A 24,208-nucleotide genomic window follows, 5' to 3' on the forward strand; every position below is an offset into this window, starting at 1 on the left:
CATTGACACTTTAGCATTGTAGCAAATAAATGAAAAAAATTTTCAGGTTGTCATCATTCATATCTTCCCCAAAGTTTTAACTTTGTGCCAGGTGCCTTGCTAAGTACAGGGATACAATACAGTGCAACATTAAATGGTGCCCCTGACCTCAAAGTCGCCTAGCAGGAAAGACAACTAATTAAGCTATTGTTAAGTTATTTACGATGAAGACAAAAGCATATGGTGCTTTTGCATCTGTTTGATTTTATTACTCTTTAAATTTGACATACGAAAATACCATACTTAAAAAGTTCATGTTCCTGGAACAGATGCACTAAACAGTACTATTAACGTCGTGACGGATTTAAGAACAATAGTGACAATTCCAATCTGCTTTATAGGACAGTTACAGAATTGGAGGAAGCTGCTCCAGTACAACTTTGGAGGGGAGGAGGAGCAGGGCCTGAAAACACCTTTCCAGGGACTTGGGAGTACGCCCAGTCGCCTCGTGGCTTCCAGCGCACTCAGCCCCCGCCCGCGTCGGCGTGGCGGGGCGCCCTAGCGTGACTCCGCCCAGGGCGCTCGGTTCCGCTAACTGGAAACTACAGTTCCCAGAAGGCCGCGCGAGCCCGGGAGGGACGCGGCGGAGGTGTAGGCAGGAAAGGCGCGAGTGGAGGCGGCAGCGGGTGTCCACTCGGTGGTCGGTCCGGCAGCAGCCAGGCCCCTGGACGCAGGACGTGGCTCAGGCAGCCCTCGCAGCTCGGTGCTCTGGCCAGGGCAAGCCCGCGCCTCTGCCCGCTGGACCGGCCCAGGCGAGATGTAGGGCGCTGGGCGCGGAGGCCGCCGGTGCGGCAGGGGGATCGCAGAGGGCGCACCGAGGATGGAGAGAGCGATGGAGCAACTCAACCGTCTCACGCGCTCGCTGCGCCGCGCGCGCACTGTAGAGTTGCCCGAGGGTGAGCTGGTTCGCGGGGCTGGGCTGGCCGCGGAGCGGGGGGCGGCCAGTGGGGCAGGAGCTTCGGCCGCGTTTAGGTCGGGTGGAAAAACTAACCCAAAGCTGAGAAAACGCCCACTTTCACTTTCCAGAGCTGAGGGGCGGCCCCAGGCCCCTGACTCCCCTGGCCCCACCCCCGCAGGTGGGAGTTTGCGGGAGGAAACTGGGTTGGTGCGGGTTCCGCTGCTGGGAGGAGCGAGACAAAGATCTCTCACGTCTGTCGATTAGGGAGGGTCTTGGCAAAGGAGCAGGAATACCAGCCCGAGGCCCGAGACCCGGACTCAGAAAACATCACAGTTGCGGGCCGTTTCACAGTCGCTGGGGATAGAGATGCCCCAAAGATAGTGTTTACTTTAAGCTGCATCAGGGGTCCAGGCGGGCTTTTAGTTATTTTTTAAAATATGGGCACTGCCTTGTTTTGATATCAGGCGGACAAAGGGTTGTCACACATCGAACAGGTACTCTTAAAGTTCAGTGTGTGCAAACACAATACATTTTTCTTTGATATGCATGCCTGCCTTCATTCTTCATTTATTCGTCAGGCTAGTATTAAGCTAGCTGGGAACTAGGACGCATCTGCAAAGAGGAATAAGGCATGGTCCCTGAGGTTCAGGACTTTTAGTTCAGCATACCAGGGTTCCTTCAGGACAGGCAAAACTCTACTAATAACAGAGGAGAGAAAATAAGCAGTTTTGTTTGCAGTGTCGTGAATTCAGACGTTTTATTGGTGAAGGGAGATGGCAGTGCTGCTTCTAAGAAGCCTTTGGCTCTTTATGCCCAAGTGAGAGAAGGGTTGGGAGGAGGTTATGGCTGGTGAATAGCTTTTTTCTTAATTGTAGTAGTTTATCTTATTTTGTAAAAAATCTCTTTGAATTGCTACTGGGTGGTTTGTAGGATAGGGAAGGAGACTTTGGCACACAGTCATGAAAGAAATGTGGGAATGGGTATTTTGGCGATACTTTTCTTTCCTTCCTTTTATGGAGATGAGGTCTCACTATGTTCCCCAGGATGGTATTGAACTCGAACTCCTGAGCTGAAGCGATCCGCACCCCGCTCCCCTCAAAGTGTTGGGATTACAGACATGAGCCACTGCGCCTGGCCTGGGGATAATCTTGAAAAAATGTTCTCTAGTCCCTGTGTAGAATTCAGATTTTAGTAACTAGATAATAGCTTCAACTTTTTCAGTATTTTCTTTCCAACTTCTACCTTTGAATCCATTTCTTAAGTGCTGCTCTTATTTTCTGTAGTCACGTTATTGGTATAGGTTGATGAAGACTGCATGTATAATTTATATTGTCTAGATTGAATCCCCACATTTTTTTACATAAATGTAATTTAGAAGACTTTTATAATGTTACTTGGCTTTAAAAGTAATATACTTTCACTGTAGAAAATTTGGAAAATAAAGAAAAATAGAAAAAGAAATCTGTCATTCCACCACCCAGTTATAAACAATGTTGTTATTGTTATTTCTTTCTCTTTCTCTCCTTAACAAGTTAAGATCATATTGCATATAGTCTTTTATTTTGTGTTTAGAAAACATCCCAAATGTTTTTTTATGTGCTTCAACAGGCTTAATGAGTGCAGGATTTCATAGGATGCATGTAACAAATGTTGAATCTAAATAGTTTTTAAACTGATTTTATGAGAAACAGCTTTGTATTTAAGACATTGTTTGCCCCTAAATATTTCCTTAGGGTTAATTCTTAGAAGAACAATATCTACAATCCATTGCTAAGGCTCTACATATCATTTTCTCAACTTACACTTAGGAAGTTCCACCAGCAGTCTGAGAGTGCCCAGAAACCAGAGTATTATAAGTAAAAGCAAAACTTTTCCACATATAGGCAAAGATGGCATCTTGTTTGCATTTGCTTTTCTTTGATTATAATGAACTTGCTCATTTTGTTTCTTGATTTTAATTTACCTTTGTAAGTTCTGATGAGTCTTTTTGAATTCTCTGAGCTTGGTTCTTTCGAGTATATCATATATATATAGAGAGAGAAAGAGTCTCACTGTGTCGCTGAAGCTGGAGTGCAGTAAGTAGAGCAATCTTGACTCACTGCAACCTCTGCCTCCAGGTTCAACCAATTCTGTGCNGTATATATAGATAGATAGATAGATAGATAGATAGATTTCCTACTGTTACAAACTCACATTTTGTGCTTACATTTTAAGGGCTGAATGGAAACTCTGAAATCTCTCTAAGTTTAGAAAATAATCAGATTTTTTTTTTGCTTTGTTAGAATTCGATAATCAATAAGCATCTAATTACAACAGATTACTAAGCTTATAAACGTCTTAGTCAGCTTGTACTTTAAAATTAACTTTGTTGCAAAGGTTGAAACCATAGATGTTTGGTTAAACTGAGTTGTATGCTATGTTTCCTTGAGATAATGAAAACCTGAGTATTACCCTAAGTAATGGAGTGCAGGTAGTTGATTCATCCTAGGCTGGCCTAACACAGGAAGATTCTTGAGGAAAAAAGAGGTGAAGAGTAAGAAATTACTTTAGGGATATGGATTATTAGTAGAGTTTAAAAGGTTGAGGCTGGGCGCAGTGGCTCACGCCTGTAATCCCAGCACTTTGGGAGGCCGAGTTGGGTGGATCACCTGAGGTCAGTAGTTTGAGACTAGCCTGGCCAACATGGCGAAACCCCAGCTCTACTAAAAATACCAAAAATTAGGTGGGCGTGGTGGCGGGTGCCTGTAATCCCAGCTACTCAGGAGCCTAAGGCAGGAGAATTGCCTGAACCTGGGAGATGAAGTTTGCAGTGAGCCGAGATCACGCCGCTGTACTCCAGCCTGGAAGTCAAGAGCAAAAGTCAGTCTCAAAATAAATAAATAAATAATAAAAATGAAAGGTTGGTGTGTGTTGTTAGTATATGTGGAGAAAAGTTTAAATTACTATATAGTGAATGCAGTTTGTTTAATAAAATAATGAAATTTGAGCCCATTTTATTTTAGCATATGTGATCAGGATAATTGTGTTTAAAAAAATTACTCCCATCTGATGTTTTGAAGAGAAATTGCATATAATTAAATACTCTGAGCACTTTTTCTTTTTTTTTGGAATAGTTTGGTTTTGAAACTGTAGTGATAAAAATGGGCCAGCATGTCTAATAAAGTGAGAGATTAAACTTTTCTTGTCACCCTGGAGACTTTAAGTATATACCTAATCTTGAAGGTGTCTTCAAGAGTAGAGAAGGAAGTATCTGGCAACAAATTTTATTCTGTCCTTTCTTAGTATAGTCTTTCTTGGATAGTCTTCTACCACCACAGTTGGGGTTAGATTTATTCCTTCATATTTACATGTTAATGTATGTGACCTACTTTTTTTTTTTAGCTTAGATGTGACTTAAATAAGATGTAAATCTAAATTTTATCTAAAAAATAAAAACCTTACAAATAAAACCAATGTGAACCTTATTATGCTGTCTAATGCTCACTTAAAATTATGCACTATCTTGATTTAAAGTTTATCTTGATTTAAGTGTAAACCCACAAGTAATTGTTTTTTATGACTTTATTATGGAGTGATTTAATAGAAATTCTCATGGTTTAGAAGTTCAATATTTATTGAGTCATGTATTATTATATGCGCGATAAAGAATTTTGTCATTGTCAATGGTGTAGTATTTTCAACTCCTGATGGTGACTCATTGGTAGTTTCTGAGAGCAATTAGTGGGTTGCAGTCAGCATTTAAAAAAAGAAAATAAGAGGATAAAAGAGAGTCTTTTTTACATATTAAGAATATTATTATATTGTGAACCTTCTAGTTATATGGTATATACTGGGTGCACTGTAGGATATATTATTTGTGCAGGCTCTGGAATCAGCCACTTAATGCCACCATTAAACAGCTTGTTACTTAACTGGCACTTCTGTTTCCTCATTTGTTAAATGTGGTTAGTAGTACCTATATCTTAAGGTGGTTGTGAGGAGAAAAGCAACGGTATATACACCATGTTTAGAAAAGTGCCTTTAAGATAATGGTTCTTAAATGTTAATTTTAATAGGATCTGTTAGTATTTTACTTTTATAGTGAATAAGTTGTTGCATCTGCATACTGAACTTGTGAATTTTGACAAGGACTAAATTGCTTTTCATGTCTACACTCACAAATGGTAAAATATGTGAAGGAATGGTAATAACTTTTCTCCATTGCCCCTATAAACAGCTCAGTTTATATTTCTAAACACATGAATTATGTTTTTCAAACACAATTATAATACCATTACTAGAGCCAATACAATTAACAGTAATTTTGTATTATCCTGAAATAAAATACTGAGCCCATATACAGTTCGTCTTCATCTCAAAAATTTCCTTTTACAGTTTTTTTTTTTTTTTAAATCACTATCCAGACAAGGGCTACATATTATATATGGTTGATTTATCTCTTAAGACTCTTATTCTATGATAGTTTCTCCTCCTTTTAAAAAAACTTTCTAAAAGTAATTTTAAACTTACAGAAAACTTGCATGAATAGCACAGAGTTCTGCCCATGTACCCTTCACCTACCTTTTTCTAACGTTAGCATCTTGTACAACCATAGTACAGTTGTCGAAAATAAGAAACTAACATTTGCATATACTATTAACTATACTACAGAGTTTATTAAAATTTTGCCAGTTTTCCCACTGATGTCCTTTTTAGGATCCAATTCAGGATACCATATTGCCTTTAGTTATGTTTCTTTAGTCTCCCCCCAAACTATGATCGTGCTTCAGTCTTTTTTTTTTTTTTTTTTGGCAGAGTTTTGCTCTTCTTGCCCAGGCTGGAGTACAGTGGTACAAATCTTGGCTCACTGCAGTCTCCACCTCCTGGGTTCAAGAAGTTCTCCTGCCTCAGCCTCCCAAGTGGCTGGGATTATGGACATGTGCCACCACACCTGGCTGATTTTTGTATTTTTAGTAGAGATGGGGTTTCAGCATGTTGGTCAGGCTGGTCTCGAACTCCTGACCTCAGGTGATCCACCCACCTCTGCCTCCCAAAGTGCTAAGATTACAGACGTAAGCCACCGTGCCCTGCTGTTCTTCAGTCTTTCTTTGTGTTTAATGGTCCTGAGAACTTTTAAAGAGGACCTATCGGGTGTTTTGTGGAATTACTCTTAATTTGAGCTTCTCTGATATTTTCTCATGATTGGATTTTTGGCAAGAACAGTAGTCTAACCCTTATCTGCAGCTTTGCTTTCTGAGTTATTAGTTGCTGGAGGCACAGCACGATACTTTGAGAGAGAGAGAGAGAGAGAGAGAGAGAGACCACATACGTTTAACTTTTATTAGAGTATATTGCCATAATTGTCCTATTTTATTATTGGTTATTGTTGTTAATCTCTTACTGTGCCCAATTTATTTTTTATTTATTTATTTGAGATGGAGTTTCACTCTTGTTACCCAGGCTGGAGTGCAATGGTGTGATCTCGGCTCACCGCAAGCTCCGCCTCCTGGGTTCAAGCAATTCTCCTGCCTCAGCCTCCCGAGAAGCTGGGACTACAGGTGCATGCCACCATGCCCAGCTAATTTTTGTATTTTTAGTAGAGACAGAGTTTCACCATGTTGACCAGGATGGTCTCGATCTCTTGACCTTGTGAACCACCTGCCTTGGCCTCCCAAAGTGCTGGGATTATAGGCATGAGCCACCGCGCCTAGCCCTACTGTGCTCAATTTATAAATTAAACTTTATCATATAGGGAAAATAATAGTATATATAGGGTTTGGTACTATCCACAGTTTTAGGCATTGATTCAGTGTCTTGGAATGTATCCCCTGCAGATAAGGGGGGACTGCTGTACTACAAAAGTGATGTGCCCTTCTCAGTGGATCATACCAGGAGCTATATGATACTGACATATATTATTTGTGGTTATATTACCCTTTGTCAGTTGATTAAGATAGTGTCTGCTGGGTTCTTTACTATAAATTTTCTTTTTCCTTTGTAATTAGTCAATATTTTTGAGAGGTACTTGATACTACGTAAATATCCTGTTTCTCCTCAAACTTTAGGTTAAACTGAGCATCAGCATTAACGTTTAAAGGGCTGAGTGAGGGCTATCAGGGTTTTGTCTCTGTAAATGATTTATTAAAAAACAGAAACCTCCAAAATACATTGAATTGATAAATGACCCTTAGTAATATATAAAAATCAATTCAAAATACTAGCTGAAATGTACATAAGTATAATATGACATCATAGATATTGATTTTTAACCTTTTCTTTTGGGTCATGTTTTTGTGAATTTATCTCCCTTAGTATGTTTTCTGCTGATATAACAATACTACAGACTGGATTATTTGTAAAGAAAACACATTTATTTCTCACAGTTCTGGAGGCTGGGAAGTCCAAGAGCATGACACCAGCATCGAGTAAGGGTCATCTCATGGTGAAAGGCAGAAGGATGAGAAAGGAAGACTTGAGAGAGGAAGGGCTAAAGGAAAGGGGATTGAACTTCCACTATAAGTAAGCCACACTTGCATTAACAGCATTAATCCATTAATGAAAGAGGAGCCCTCATGTCTCAATTACCTCCCCAAAGCCTCACTTCTTCACACCATCATAATAGCAACCAAATTTCCAACACACAATCTTTTGGCGACACATTCAAACCTTAGCACATATGAATAAAAATGTTGAGTAAAGTGGTAAGTACAATGAAGACTCCGGTGCTCTTTCATAAAAGCTTCTAAACTAATTTATTTTGTAATAATATTGACAAGAAGCCAGTATTATGTATATTTAAGGTTTTTAAAATTATTTTAGCATATATATAATATCTATGTATATTTACAGTTCCCCCAAACTACATGTAAGTATGATAAAACATGATGCCTGTAAACACCTCTTTGGAAGTAAAAGAAATTTCAGTTGTTAAAGCTACGGGAAGGTTTTTGGATGATGATGTGCAGGCTACCATACTATGCTTAGAGAATTGTTTTTTTGATGGCTAATGGGACAAAACCTTCTGAAGAATCAGTCTTTAATTTTCCTTTTACATCCAGAAGCTAAGCTCTTTTGTGATAATGTAAAGGGATAAGCAGTAGAGGGGGTGAAAGATTCTGCACTACCATAAATTTTGAAATACCTCTGATATTCTGCATTTTTCTTTCCTCCTCCTTCCTCTCCTTTTCGCTTTTTGTATAGAGTTAGGAAAATTCTAAACTAATTTTAAGTATCACCCCTTGGACAAAGTAGGGGATAAATAAACTCTTTTTTTTTTTTTTTTTTACTCAGATAATGAAACTGCTGTTTATACATTAATGCCAATGGTTATGGCTGATCAACACAGGTGAGTGCTTATTTCTTAAATTTATGCTTTTTAAATGTGTACCTGCATGCATGCATGTGCACATGCGCATGCGCACGCCTGCACACACACACACACACACACACACACACACACACACACAGAGTTTGGACATAGATGTTGTTTTGTCCTGGGGCAAGTTATTTAATTTTTCTGTTATAATTTTGTGTGTGTGAAATAGGGAATAAAATTTTCCAAGATCCATATGAGCTGTAAAATTTTATGGTGAGAGATTTTCTTAATGAATATTCAGATATTTGGTTGGTCACTGACATAGAAAAATACATTGTGATTTCTTTCAGAGGTCACTGCTGATCTTATAGCAAAAGATGAGGGCTGAGGGACAGCTTATTTCCCTTATGTGCTACTTACTTTGATATTTCTTTTATTGATGTAGTGTTGACACTCTTTTACAGGGCATATATGAAGTACAATTATTAGGCTTTGTGAGGGGGTCTTTATACTGAGTCAGCTCTGCTGTGGCTAGCCATTGGATAGTTTGATATAAGAAGAATGTGAAAAGTAACCATTTTGAAACAAGTTAAAATTTTTTTTTCTTTTAAATTTTCCTATCTGGTATAATTAAAAAATGTTTTTGTCTGATTTTATTTGGCCAAAATTAATATAGCTAGGCTCAGCCTTTGGCAAGGGGAACAGCCAGGCCTACACTCTTTGTTTCTCAATCTAAGGAGAGCTAAAGCCAACTTACTCTGTTGTGTATCCTGAGCAGGTAACATAGGATGACCCAGTGGCAGATGAGGAAACCTTCAGCGCCCTTGTTGGTCAAGGGGTTTGGTTTATGGATGATAATGTGCTGGCTAACATACTGAGAATAGTGCAGTGTTTTGTGGTGGGTGTGGGACAAAATCTGAAGAATCCGTAAGAGTAGCTAAAGAGCTGTTAGCTTGATTTATTATGTTTTTGAAAGCTTTTTTTACACAATGATTCCTTTTTTTATTTTGGCATAGGTCTGTTTCTGAACTACTATCAAATTCAAAATTTGATGTCAATTATGCATTTGGACGTGTGAAAAGAAGCTTGCTTCACATTGCAGCAAAGTAAGATGAAAGATATTTTGAGTTAAACTCTGGTCTAGAGCATGGATCAGTAAGCTTTGAATCAGCGTTGTCACACAATATTTATGGGGAGAGATGGGCACAGACAGCTGAGTAGTTCCTTATACTGTTTTAGGGTGTGGTGTGCTGTTTGTTTTCTAGATAAACTGCTAACTTTGGGATTGTATGTAAGCCTCATGTTCCTCTTGTCTTAGAGTGTTTTATATTGGATCAGAGTAGGTTAGGCATGGAGATTGTCTTTCCTGGATGTACTCAATGGTACAGTTCACCAAGATTTTCTTTTTTTTTTTTTTTTTGCTCTGTCGCCGAGGCTGGAGTGCAGTGGTATAATCTCAGTTTACTGCAACCTCTGCCTCCTGGGTTCAAGCAACTCTCCTGCCTCAGCCTCCCAAGTAGGTGGGACTACAGGCATGTGCCACCATGCCCAGCTAATGTTTAGTATTTTTAGTAGAGATGGAGCTTTCCATGTTAGCCAAGCTGGTCTCAATCTCCTGACCTCATGATCTGCCCACTTCAGCCTCCTGAAGTGTTGGGATTACAGCTGTGAGCCACCACGCCCGGCCCAAAATTTTCTTTCCATCCCACCAATATGAGATTTTTGTATGCTATCTGCAGATGAAGTCACTGGCCTTATGTTTTTTACATAGGTGGGAGAATGATTTTTATTTACAGTCTTCTAGTGTGTAATCAATCAGTTAACTAATTGCTACCTATCCTCCTCAGAATTTAGGTAGGTGTGTAGAAATCAGTTGTCCTTGAATAATTTGGCTTTGAAAGGCCAGAAATTTGAAAGTACCATATGGTTTCTCTGAAGTATTTGAGTTTTTCAAATACTTTATAATTTTCATAGTAAAATGAACCATCTTGAAAGTAGGGAATGTTTACTATTTGTGTCAGAAGTTAAATCAAATTATAGGTAAAAAAGGACGTTAAAAATAATGTGTTTAAGGCCATGCACAGCGGTTCACACCTGTAATTTCAACACTTTTGGGGGACAAAGTGGGCAGATAACTTGAGGTCAGAAGTTTGAGACCAGCCTGGCCAACATGGTGAAACCCCATTTCTACTAAAAGTACAAAAGTTAGCTGGGTGTTGTGGCATGCACCTGTAATCCCAGCTACTTGGGAGGCTGAGGCAGGAGAAATGCTTGAACTTGGGAGGCAGAGATTGCAGTGAGCCAAGATCATGCCACTGCACTCCAGACTGGGTGACAGAGCAAGACTCCATTTCAAAAAAAAAAAAAAAAAAAACAAATTGTTTAAGGCTAGGCATGGCAGCTGGCATGGCAGCTCACACCTGTAATCTCAGCACTTTGGGAGGCCGAGGTGGGAGGATCACTTGAGTTCAGGAGTTTGAGATCAGCCTGGGCAACATAATGAGGCCTCTACTCTATAGAAAAAAAAATATTACCCAAGTGTGGTGGTTTATGCCTGTAGTCCCAGCTACTTGGGAGGCTGAGGTGGGAGGATTGCTTGAGCCCACTAGGTCAAGGCTGCAGTGAACCATGATGGTGTCAGTGTACTCCAGAGTAGGCAGCAGAGTGAGACCCTGTCTCAAAAACAACAACAATGTATTTAATAGAATATTTTGTTTTTTAATTAAACTATATCAAATATGGCTGTACATTGAATGTATCTGAGCTGTCTTTTAATATTGTAGTTGTGGATCGGTGGAATGCTTGGTTTTGCTGTTAAAGAAAGGAGCAAATCCTAACTATCAAGATATTTCAGGCTGTACACCCCTTCATTTGGCAGCAAGAAATGGGTAACTATTTAGTTTTCTTAAGTGGCTTAAGTTGTATTATCAGTTATTCAACGCAGTTTGCCTTGTTTGATGATTCCTCCTACACCCCCAATATTTACCTTGGGAAAAACTACAATAATGATGTCATATTTTATTTTCTATAATTTTTTTTGTCTCTCAAAGATATTGATGAGATTGTTCTTCTTTATAGTGGATCTTGAGTCATTATATTGAATTTTAAAATAGCTATCATATTTAGTAATTCATTAGATTGCTCACTAATTTCTTCTTGAAAATGAGTATGTAGAAGTTTATTATTACTTGTATTACAGTGACATTGTGTTTTTGAAAAGCATAATTTTCATCTCTTTTTTAGTGTGCTTTTTTTCTGCTAATCTTTTGTCACTCCTAACTCCATGGCTCACTTTGCAAATTGCTTGCTTAGATAATATTATTAATGGAATTATACACAGACTTAATATATTGTACACAGTTTATTTGTAATTATTTGTGGATGTAATGTACCAGAGTAATCTTCCTAGATAGTAGGGTAGCTTACTCCTTTTAGTGCTAACATTAGTTTTTATTTGGTCTGACAAATCAGACTAAAATGATTGGAATTATATTTAAAAGGAAAACAAGTACTTTTTGATTCAGGACTTGAAGAACTGATGTTTTATAAACCCTTTCAAACAGATACTTCTCTATGGAGTCCCGGCCTGTAATCCCAGCATTTTGGGAGGCCAAGATGGGTGGATCACCTGAGGTCAGGGGTTTGAGACCAGCCTGACCAACATGGCAAAACCCTGTCTCTACTAAACATACAAAAACCAGGCATTGTGGCACATGCCTGTAAGCTTAGCTACTTGGGAGGCTGAGGCGTGGAAATTGCTTGAGCCCAGGAGGCTGAGACCTGAGAATTGCTTGAGTGCCCGGGAGACCGAGGTTACAGTGAGTGGAGATTGTGCCATTGCATTCCAGCCTAGATGACAGAAGAAACTCTGTCTCAAAAACAACAAAAACTAAAAAAAACTTCTCTATGGGTACGGTGTACAAATGTACTGTGTCTTTTTTTCTATTACTCTTGAAGATATTTTTGTTTCCTATTCAGAACCATGCTTCTAGATATTTGTATTAGCTGCCTAATAAGATGGATATGGAGCTAAAATTGTCCATTACATCAATCTGAGGCCAAATTTTTGCATATAAAGATTAAAACAGAACAACAACAACAACAAAAAAGACAAGTATAATAGTGCCTAGGTTGGAGAGGGGAAAGGCATAGTCCTTTGACCCTCTCTGATCTGCCCCATTTCCTGATTTAGCATGTGAGCCAGTTTAATTGTCCACTGTTCTCATAGGTTAACAATGTGTTGAATAAACAGTTGTTTTTATAATTAGCCATGTTAGGTATCTTGTAGTGTGTTACACCCAAGGTCATAGAGTAAATCATTCATTCCCTTGCTGAATTGATCTCAGGTGTAGGTACATTATCCCAGGTGTTGATAGGGTAGTGACAAAGGTCTTAAAAAGGTTACTTGTAGGAAAATATCTTAGTACTCTGATTCAACAACTGTTGAAGAAAAGAGAGATTAGCGCAGAGCAGGGATTAAAAACTGCTATCATTTCATTAGGCAACTTAGTCATAAGACTTCAGTGTGAGACTTGAAAGACAGGGTGTTCCTGATCTGCTAAAAAGAATTTTCATGTACTGTTTTTCAGAAACATAAAGTGGCACAGAGAAAATAAATAGTTTTGATCACTATTTCTGTCAACAGTAATTGAAGACCATTATATTTTAAAGGTGAAGAAATATGGCAGATTCACATAGCCATTCAGCAAGAAGAAAAGGAATAAAAAGAATTCTTGACCCTCTCTTTACTTTGCATGCTTTTCTATTTCTATAAAGATTACTCTTGACATTTAATACTTAAATATTTTGGTTTTTATTATTTATTTAGTGGAAGCCTTGTACAACTTAGAGGTGCTCAGTGTTTGCTAAGTGACTTGAGTACTTCCTGTAGTGGCTGATGTTTTCAGAAATAGCTTTTTACTGTAATTTCTTTGTGAGTTCATATTTATTCATACTGAAGTAGAAGTCATAGTATAGTCCTGCCCATTTTGCGGTCTGTCTGTGTTTTGTGGCCAGCTTTTTGTTTTGTTCTCTCAGCTGTCATCAGGTGGCTGCTATATTTCTCTTGGCCTGCTTTAGCATTTTTCTCTTTGCCATTAATGCTGTACTGGATTGCCCTCCTTTCCAAAAGAAGCCCCCTTAAGCTTCCACAGAGCACTTGGGTGACTGGTCCCTGTGTCATTTGGGTTACCATAATTTCCCTATAATTGGTGCACTATCTGAGCAGGAATGTAGTTGCTTCCTTGTACAGGGTGATTCAGCATTGCTCATGCTTATGTGAGAATGTTAAAAGGAGAGGCTTTGAAATTATTGTGTATTCTTAGTTGCATTTTGGTGAGATTTGAAAGAAGAATTTTTTAAAAATTTTTTTAGGTGATTGTGAGCTCATAAAGGGTAGGCCCCATGTATTACATAGTATTTTAGTTCCTGTTAGCAAAATAGCTGCTCATTTATTGGGTTGATTTGACTTACTCATATCTGGAAAGTAGTGATAATGGTTGTTCAATAAGAAAGATAGGATATATTTCTCTCTGATATTGCCCTGTACCTTTTGCAATTTATTTTTGGGAGGGGAAGCATTATAGATTACTGCTTTTCTTCCACAACCCCTACCCTAAACATTTTTTGGGTCTATTTCCCTGGCCCATTCCTAACTAACAATTTATTTTGGCATTATTGGCTTTAGGCCAGTGGTCCATGATAGTCATTTGAAAGGTTTTAGAAATCCACCCATACTGGTATAGACACATGAACACACATTTAAACAGTGCATTTATTTTAATGGGACTATCTCATCTGTGGTCTCATGATTATTGAATATATATTTCTTAAGGTTTTCCTAACAATGTGTTAGACAAAGGAACTTTGTAAATGTTTGATTTTGAAAGTTTACCCAAGCTTTATTTTCCTCCATTTCTTTAATGCTGATTTTAAATGACATATTTCAAAAATCATAGCAAGAAAAGTAACTTGCCAGTTCTTTTTTCTTAAAAGTTGTATTCAATCAATGAGAATTTTACCTATTATAATATTAAATATTAATAATCAAAAGTTTTATTGAGAGCTATGAGCCTGGCTATGCTTAGTACTGAGTTGATTAAAGAAATATGATATAATCCATGGCATGAAAATGTTTATGATCTAGTTGAATAAGTAGTAATATGTATATATAAAATATACTCTATATATACCATATGCTATGTGTAGCATATGATTTAGATTAGTGCAAAAGTAATGGCAGTTTTTTGCCATTGAAAATAATGGCAAAAACTGCCATTACTTTTGCATCAACCTCTTATTATATTACTACTGTATTTATTACATCGTATAATATGTATACAATACACATGTATTATATATACACTGTATTGTATATATTACTATTTACTCACTGGTCTATTTGCCAGTGAACTGTACACTTAAAAATGGTTATGATGGCAAATTTTATATGTGTTTTACCACAGTACAAATAATGGAAAAAATAATGAGTCTATGCATCCCCCTTCTCACCCCCAGTGAGTAGAGGGATGCCTAGACATGCATTTTATTGATATTCTGATTATGTTTTTGTAACATTTTTGTGTTATCTTTTAAATGTTTAGCTGTCAAGAATGTAGGATACAATGTTGAGACATCATTTTTCTCTATCCATTTCCCTTCCATTAGTCTTACATTTTGTTATATTTCTAATGAATATTACTATTTCATAAACTTAGCCAATACTAGAAGTTTCTCTGCAGTTCGAATGATGATTTGTCCCAATGATATGAATACCTGATTGTGCCATTGTTTTATCCTGTTATCTTTGAGTCATAGAAGCAGTTTTGTATTTTATATCAAATAGTGTTTGTTTAAATATTGTAGATATGGTGTGATGTTGAAGATAAAGATATGTTTTGATGTCATCAGCTGTTATTGATTGTAGTTACTGTTTCAGTAAATTAATTGTCATTTGCATATTTTTTTAGTACCAGTTATCCATGACTCTCTTTTCTTTTCAGGCAGAAGAAATGTATGAGTAAATTATTAGAATATAGCGCTGATGTCAACATTTGTAATAACGAAGGCCTTACAGCAGTAAGTGCTATCAATGTTATTTGATATTTTAAAATTACATTTTAGAAAATGATATTGAATGTGACAGTAAGGCAAAGTGTAGTACAAGTGTTTCTGCAAGTTACTTTTTTTTTTGAGACAGAGTCTCGCTCTGTTGCCCAGACTGGAGTGTGGTGGCGTAATCTCAGCTCACTTCAGTCTCCGCCTTCTGGTTCAAGCAGTTCTTGTGCCTCAGCCATCCAAGTAGCTGGGATTACAGGTGTGTGCCACCATGCCCAGATAATTTTTATACTTTTAGTAGAGATGGAGTTTCACCATGTTGGCCAGGCAGGTTTCTAACTTCAGGCCTCAAGAGATCACCTGTCTCACCCTCCCAAAGTGCTGGGATTATATATGAGCCACCACCCCTGGCCTGTAAGTTTAGTGATTAAGAAGGTGCAGAATGATTTGAGATAAAGTTTTTAGCTATATTAAAAAAACAGGTTTTAGCTAAATTAAGACAAGTTATGGCTCACCATATTTCTCTTTTCTCCTTTTTAAGTTTATGACTTTCATTTATTTTGAAACTTACTCCTCTAGCCTTTGTCACTGACTTTCTTGCTGAGGTGTGTTAGGTGTTCATTATTAGAGAGCTGTTTTTCATTATGTTCTTTTAAGAACTTTTAATATGTTCATTGTAGAATTAGATGGCTAGTCAGAAAGGAAGAAAAAAGATGACAAAGGGAATGAACACTCCCTATATGCCTTGCACTCTAAGATAATCACAGTTTAAAAAAAAAACTTTGTATTTTTAGTAGAGATGGGGTTTCACCATGTTGGCCAGGCTGGTCTTGAACTCCTGACCTCAGGTGATCCACTCCCCGGCCTCCCCAGAGTGCTGGGATTACAGGCGTGAGCCACTGCACCTGGCCCAAAAAACCTTTTTTTAGAGACAGAGTCCCACAGTCACTCAGGCTGCAGTGCCGTGGCATGTTCATAGCTCACTGCAACCTCAAACTCTTGGGCACAAGAAATTATTTGGCATCGTCCTTCCAAGTAGCTGGGACTATAGGGGTGTGTCACTACACCTGGTTAGTATATTTTACATTTTTTGGTAGAGGTGGGGTCTTGCTTTGATTCCCATGCTAGTCTTGAACTCTTGGCCTCAGGCAATCCTTTTGCTTCTGCCTCCCAAAGATATAATCATTGTTAACATTTTGTCCTATTATTAGACTTACATTTTATATAAAGTAGTGTTTGCCATTTTGCCATATCGCTTTCTTTGCAAAAATAAGTTTATATATTTTTTATTCACATGGAGGTGGTGTGGGATACTGCTGAAGAGATTGTTGAAATCCCAGAGTTTTAAACAAATTGTCATTATTTAATAGAGCATTATTAATTTTAGAAGTAGAGATAACATAGAATGATGTGACTATTGAGCAGTTATTTTGAAATCATGGCACATGTTAAGTTTTGTTTATTAAATTATACATTCCTTTGAATACTATTTATATATTTTGAATCTTTTAATTTATGAATAAAGAATAATATTGAATATTTACTTACCATGCTGGTTTTCAAGGCCTTTATGATAAAAAATTTGGGGGTAAGGCACAGAAAAACAACTTTCCTAAGATTTTGAATGGCTTATTATAGAATAAACTCAATCATAATAATTGTATGGCATCTACAATTCCTGTAAAAATTCAGATTTTGTTATATATTAGTAATAATATACCATCTATTCTGTAAGGGAAGTATGTATTCTGAATATCCATAGGATGCATAGTGACACGGTAGGTGCAACAGAGGCTTATGAAACCCTAGAAATGACATCGATCTTTCCTTAGGACACTAACCAGTTTCGGCATGATAAGATGTTCAGTGTTAATATAATCTGCTTTAATTGCGTAAGTTTTTAATCTGTTAAATTCTTCCCTTCCCTCTTGTACTTTAGGGGAGGTGGAATAGAAAATTTTTAAGAATTAAATTTTTATTTAACAAAATTATTCATGTATGTATTTAAAGAATCATATATTCTACATGGCTTATAGAAAACAGTCTCTTGGACTTCCTCCCCAACCTCCCAACTTCCCACTCCCTAAACAACTTCTCTCAGCTACTTTAATGGATTTAAAAATGTTATCTCTGTATATCTAAATATGCTAAATGTTACTTCTTGGTTTTTTGGCTGTAGGCATCACCTGTTGACTTTCTGGAAGATGAAATTATTGTTCTCTTTTTCAACTCCTCCTCCCATCCTGTTGTATATAAGCACATTTCCCTTGAATCCTTGAAATAAAATCACTGTAATTTTAGTTAGGTCATTTTTGGTGTGTGTTTTTATTTTTTTGACTACATGAAAACTATTCATAGTTAAGCCAAATAGTTGGTTATAGTTGCTTTCTTTTCTTGTATAACATTTTATTTTCCCTGTAGTTAATGATTGCCTTTTTTAAAAAATTGAGATAATTGTAAATTCACATGAAGTTCTAAGAAATAATGCAGAGAGATCCCCTGCACTTTTTGCCTAGTTTCCTCTGTAAAATTTTGCAGAACTGTATTATAATATTACAATACGGACATGGACATTGGTACAATCCATCTTAATAAGATTTCTTCAGTTTTATTTTATTTTTTTGAGACAGAGTCTTGCTGTGTTGTCCAGGCTGGAGTGCAATGGCACTGTCTCAGCTCACTGCAACTTCCACCTCCTGGGTTCAAGTGATTCTCCTGCCTCAGCCTCCTGAATAGCTGGGACCACAGGCGTGCACCACCATGCTTGGCTGATTTTTGTATTTTTAGTAGAGATGGGGTTTCACCATGTTGGCCAGGCTGGTCTCCAGCTCCTGACCTCGGGTGATCCACCTGCCTTGACTTCGCAAAATGCTGGGATTACAGGTGTGAGCCACTGTGCCTGGCCTTCCTCAGTTTTAATTGTATGTGTGTGTATGTTTATGTATATTAAGTTCTATTCAGTTTTATTACCTGTGTAGGTTACCTATCTAGTTTTATTACCTGTGTACATGGTAGGTTTTTGCCACCATAGTCGATATTCTGAACATTTCTAACACCACAAAAGATATGTGTTGTTGCCCTTTTGCAACCATACCTTTCCCTTTGTCCTTCACATCCCATGGCTAACTCATGGCAGCCATTAATTTGCTCTCCATTAGTCATTTCAAGAACGTTACAGGTATGGAATTATATTGTATGGAACCTTTGGGGATTGGCTTTTTTTGTTCTTCATATTCCCTAGAGACGTATCTAGGTTATACTTATCAATAGTTTGTTCCTTTGTAATGCTGAGTAGTATTCCATCCAGTAGTGGATGTACTACCATTTGTTTGACTATTCACCTATTGAAAGACATCTGGGTCACTTCTGGTTTGGGGCTATTATGAGTAAAGCTGTTAGAAACATTAGGGTACACATTTTTGTGTGAACATAAGTTTTCGTTTTTCTGGGATGAATGTCCAGGAATGCAGTTGTTTTCCATAGTGGCTATACTAATTCACATTCCCACCAACAGTGTATTAAGTGTTCCTGTTTCTTGACATCCTTGCCAGCATTTGTTATTGTCTGTCTTTTGGATATAAACCATTTTAACAGGGGTGAGATGATACCTCATTGTAGTTTTGATTTGCATTTCTTTGATGATCAGTGATGTTGAGCCCCTTTTTATATACCTATTTTCCGTTTTTATATCTTTTTTTTTTATTTGAATGTAAACAGCTCTGGGCATGGATATATCTTCTTTTGAGAAGTTTCTAAGATCTTTTGTTCATTTTTTAATTGAATGATTTTTTTTTCTTTTTCCTTTTTTTTACTATAGAGTTGTTTGAGCTCCTTATATATTCTAGTTATTAATCCCTTGTCAGATGGATAGTTTGCAAGTATTTTCTCCCATTCTGTAGGTTCTTTACTTTGTTGATTGTTTCCTTTCCTGTGCAGAAGCTTTTTAACTTGAAGTGATCCTGTTTTTCTGTTTTTGCTTTGGTTACTTTTGCTTTTAGTCAAAAGCAAATTCACTCAAGGGATATTACTCAAGAAAGCTTTGCTCAGACCAATGTCCTGGAGGGTTTCCCCAGGATTTATTTTAGTGTCTTATTTTAGTAGTTCATGTCTTAGATTTACGTTTTTAATTCATTTTTATTTGATTTGTGTACATGGCAAGAGATATAGGGTCTAGTTTCATTCTTTTGTGTATGGATATCCAGTTTTCCCAGCACCATTTATTGAAGATACTGTCCCTACCCCCAATGTGTGTTCTTGGCACCTTTGTAGAAAATGAGTTCACTGTAGATGCGTGGATTTATTTCTGGATTCTCTGTTCTGTTCCATTGGTCTGTATATCTGTTTTTAAACCAGTATCATGTTGTTTTGGTTACTGTAGCTCTGCAGTATACTTTGAAGTCAGGTAATGATATTCCTCCAGTTTTGATCTTTTTGCTCAAGCTGACTTTTGCTATTCTAGATCTTTTGTGATTCCATATAAACTTTAGAATTATCTTTTCTATTTCTGTGAAGAATATCATTGGTATTTTGATAGATATTTTGAATCTATAGATTGCTTTGAGTAGTATGGACGGTTTGACAATATTGATTCTTTCAACCCTTAAACATGGAATATCTTTCCAGTTTGTGTGTGTGTACTTCTTCGGTTTCTTGCATCAGTGTTTTATAGTAGATTTAAGTTTTCTTTGTAGAGATCTTTCACTTCTTTGGTTAAGTTGATTCCTAGGAATTTAATTTGTAGCTGTCATACGTGGGATTACTTTCTTTTTTTTCAGGTTGTTTGCTGCTGACATAGGAATGCCACTGATTTTTGTATGTTGATTTCATATCTTGCGACCTACCTATTTACCAGTTCTAATAGTTTCTTGGTGGAGTGTAGGTTTTTCCAAATACAAGATCTTATCATCTGCAGACAAGAATAATTTGACATCTTTCTAGTTTGAATGTCCTTTTTTCCTTTCTTTTGTCTGATTGCTCTAGGACTTCCAGTATTTAATAGTGGTGTTAACAGGGTCTTTTGAAGAGCAAAATTTAATTTTGAAGCCAAATTGATCAGTTTTTTGCATTATGGATCATGCTTTTGGTATCAGGAACTCTTTGTCTAGTCCTCGATCCTGTAGATTCTCCTATCTTTTTTTCTAAAAGTTTCATAGTTTTGTGTTTTACGTTTAAGTCTATGATCTCTTTTGAGTTAATATTTGCATAAGATATGAGGCTTAGGTCAAGGTTTACTTTTTTTTTTTTTTTTTTTGTATGGTTTACATTTAAGTCTGTGAACCTTTTGAGTTATTTTTTATATAAGCTGTGACACTTAATTTTTTTTTTTTTTTTGCCTGTGAATGTCCAGTACCTGCTTATTGCAAAGGTTGTCCTTCCTGCATGAATTTGGTTTTGAATCTGTCTCAAAAATCAGTTGGGCATATTTGTGTGGACCCACTTCTGGACTTTATATTCGTTCCACTGATCTGTGTGTCTCTGCTAATCTCTCTGCTAATACCACACTGTCTCGATTACTGTAGCTGTAAGTCTTAATACCAAGAAGAATAAATAATTCCTCTCACTTTATTTTTCTTTGTCAAGATTGTGTTAGCTATTCTGGTTCCTTTGCCTTTCCGTATACATTTTAGAATAGACTTGTCTATGTCTACAAAAGAACCTCGCTGGGATTTTGATTAGAGTTGCTTTAAACTGGCAGAATTGTTATCTTTACCGTATTGATTGAGTCTTCCAATCCATAAGCACAGTATTATCTCCACACTTACTTAGGTCTTTGATTTCTTTGATTAGAATTTTATACAGCACAGTATAGGGCTTTTGTGCATGTTTTGGTAAGCATATAACTATTTCATTTTCTTTGGCATAATTGTAAATGACGTGTTTTTAATTTGAGTTTACGCATGTTCAGATAGAAACGCAATTGGTTTTTGTGTGTTATGTATCTTGCAATCTTGCTGAACTCACCTATTAGTTCTAGGTGATTTTTGGGAAATTGCTTGGGTTTTGCTTCATAGACAGTCAGGTTTTCTGCACGTAGAGACTGTTTTATTTATTTATTTATTATTTTGACACAGAGTCTCACTCTGTCACCCAGGCTAGAGTGCAGTGTTGCCATCTAGGCTCACTGCAACTTGTGTCTCCTGGGTTCAAGTGATTCTCCTGTTTCAGCCACCTGAGTAGCTGGGATTACAGGTGTATGCCAACATGCACAGCTGATTTTTATATTTTTAATAGAGATGGCGTCACACCATGTTGGCCAGGCTGGTCCTGAACTCCTGACCTCAGGTCATCTACCCGCATTGGCTTCCCAAAGTGCTGGGATTATAGGCATGAGCCACCATGCCAGGCTTTTATTTTTTTTCTTTCTAGTTTGTATGTCTTTTATATCTATTTCTTGCCTTACTGCAGGTTTATTAAAGTTTTCTCGTAACTTACTAATTCATTACCAAAGTCTCTTTCAGCTTTGTAAATATCCTCTTAATATGTAGTCAGTACCTTTCATGTCCTTGATTATGTCTTGGAGGAGTCTCTTAAGGAGACTTTTGTGCTCTCTTGGCTGGATTGGTTGTACCTAGGTCTGGCCACACAGTTGTTTGGAACGTCTCCTCATCATCATCCTGGGGATTCCTTTGCTTTTTTCTTGCTTTGGGTTCTCTGTTATGTGGGTCTCATATCTGTCTTTTCTGATAACTGACCTGCCACTTTGATGGAGCGCAACCCGACAGTTTCCTGAGAAAAAGGGTGCATGGGATATGTGTTGCCACCTTGCATGTTTGAATATGACTTGCGTCTTTGAGTCTGTCTGATTATGCAATTGACAGTTTAGCTGACAACCTAGATGAGACATCATTTTTCCTTAGAATTTTGAAAGCATTGCTTTGTTGTCTTCTAGCTTTGTTTTGAAGTTTAGTACTATTTTGATTATTGATTCTTTATATGAAACCTGTTTTGATTTTTCTCTCTAGAAACTTACAGAACTACTTTGTCCTTAGTGGTCTAAAATCCTATGATTATTATGTCTTGGTTTGGATTTATTTTATCCATTTGGCTGGATAATAGTATTGAGACCCTATCAACCTGGAATTTCATATAATAGGAACTTATGAGAAATATTCATAAATTATTACTTTCATCATTTCCTTTTCTGACTTTCTCTGTTTTATTTTTTCCTCTAACCTCTATTATTTGAATATTAGACCTATTCACACTAGCCCTTTACTTTTCCTACTTTTTCTCATTTCTTCATTTATCTTTGTACTTTGAGGGAGACTACCTCAGTATTATCTAAATCTTCTTATGAGTTTGCATGTCTCTATCATAGTATTAATTTCCAAGAGTTTTTTTTTCCCTTGTCTCTTTCAAAAAATAGTATCCTGTTCTCATTTCAGGGATGCCATCAGTATGTTCTCTCTCTGACAGTATTAAATATAGTGTTTTCTTGAATATTCATGGTTTTTTTTCCCCCACCTTTTGCTTTAAAAAAAAATTGTATTTTGTCTTTCAAATTAGATGGGTTTATCAAATGTTTGATGGGAATGGAAAAAAGCTATTTGAAGGCTGTCAGCACGAGTGAGGTTTGTTCATTAGGGGCTTCAGTGTAGGGTGATCTCCTTGGGCATTTGCCTCTTGGACTTTTCCAGTGTTGATTTCTTTAGGCATTTACTCTTGAGCTGGTCAGATGTCTCAGAGAAGACTCTTCCAACTGCCTGCAAGATGTTAACAGTCTGGGTGCTGGTTAGAGAAGACTGCTCTGTAAAATCAATATTCAGTGTTTAAACTTGCACTAATCTGCCCTTTTTAGTGTGGCATTCTTGGTTCAGTGTGCCTGGTGTCTCTTACCTAGATACTGTTTTCAAGCTTCTTGCATTCTCTCTGATTGAGGAGGGGCTGTTAGTGGCCTTGCACAGTTGGGGAGGGATAGAGATATGAGGCTCTAAATCTTATTCAATAAACTTTCAACCTCTTTTCAAGGGGTGCATGGTTCTTAATATTGATTCTTAATCCTTTTGGGAGTCCTATGATCTGAATCACATTTTTGAGGGTACTGGGGTAGCTTTCTGACAAGTCAACAAGTGTAATCTGACAAGATAAAAACACCATCTACTTTCTTTGCTTACAAAACTTGTTATTCTCTTCTCTGTATCTTTACGGATCTTTATGGATTCTTTAAGGAAATACTCTTTCCTATTATTTCAGTGGGGTTTAGGGAAGAAGAGGCTGATGCATGTATTAAACTTGCCATTTTAAAACAGGGATTTCATGATTTTCTTTTAAAAGAAAAAAAAATCTTGTGAAAAATTCATAGATAGCATAGTCCAAAGTTTTAACATTGATTATCTTTGAGTGGTAGACTTATAGGTGTTTTATGCATATTTTTATCCTCCTTTTTTTAATTTATGTAAGATACATGTGTTACTTGTAAAATACAGGAAGTAAGGAATGTGGCATTACTATGTTAACTACTTTTTAACTTATGTTTGATTCTGAGGAAGGAAAAATATCTAACACCTTTTCTCCAGAGATAAGCTATGCCATAGGGTCCAGGATTATCTAAGAAGCAGAGTATTTGATTATTGTGAGCTGGGCATACTTATTATTTTGAACCATTGTGAGTTATTTTAAAACAGTTTTTCTTTTTTTGAGGCAGGGTCTCACTCTGTCACCCAGGTAGGAGTGCAGTGGCATAATCATAGCTCATTACAGCCTCAAACTTGTGGGCTCAAGGGATCCTCCCACCTTAGCCTCCTGAGAAGCTAGGACCATAGGTGTATGCTACCATGCCCAGCTAAGTTTTAAAAATTTTTTTGTAGCCGGGCGCGGTGGCTCAAGCCTGTAATCCCAGCACTTTGGGAGGCCGAGGCAGGTGGATCACGAGGTCAAGAGATCGAGACCATCCTGGTCAACATGGTGAAACCCTGTCTCTA

At 37.2% G+C, this 24,208-nt stretch overlaps 1 protein-coding gene across 2 annotated transcripts in view; it reads left to right on the top strand.

Moving 5' to 3' along the window:
• The first annotated feature begins 592 nt into the window (after positions 1-592).
• Positions 593-24,208, top strand: part of HACE1 (HECT domain and ankyrin repeat containing E3 ubiquitin protein ligase 1) — a 103,209-nt gene continuing 79,593 nt past the window's right edge. Inside the window, exons 1-5 of one of the 2 annotated variants that reach the window (XM_017543778.2) lie at positions 593-935; positions 8,207-8,261; positions 9,248-9,337; positions 11,015-11,119; positions 15,233-15,308. In XM_017543778.2, the coding sequence (XP_017399267.1) occupies positions 860-935; positions 8,207-8,261; positions 9,248-9,337; positions 11,015-11,119; positions 15,233-15,308 (402 nt within the window). In that variant the 5' untranslated portion in view covers positions 593-859. The remainder of the gene's footprint in view (positions 936-8,206; positions 8,262-9,247; positions 9,338-11,014; positions 11,120-15,232; positions 15,309-24,208) is intronic. The other variant, XM_037743964.1, reaches the window with a different exon arrangement.

Source organism: Cebus imitator, unplaced genomic scaffold, assembly GCF_001604975.1.
Source record: "Cebus imitator isolate Cc_AM_T3 unplaced genomic scaffold, Cebus_imitator-1.0 Scaffold160, whole genome shotgun sequence".
NCBI lineage: Eukaryota > Metazoa > Chordata > Mammalia > Primates > Cebidae > Cebus > Cebus imitator.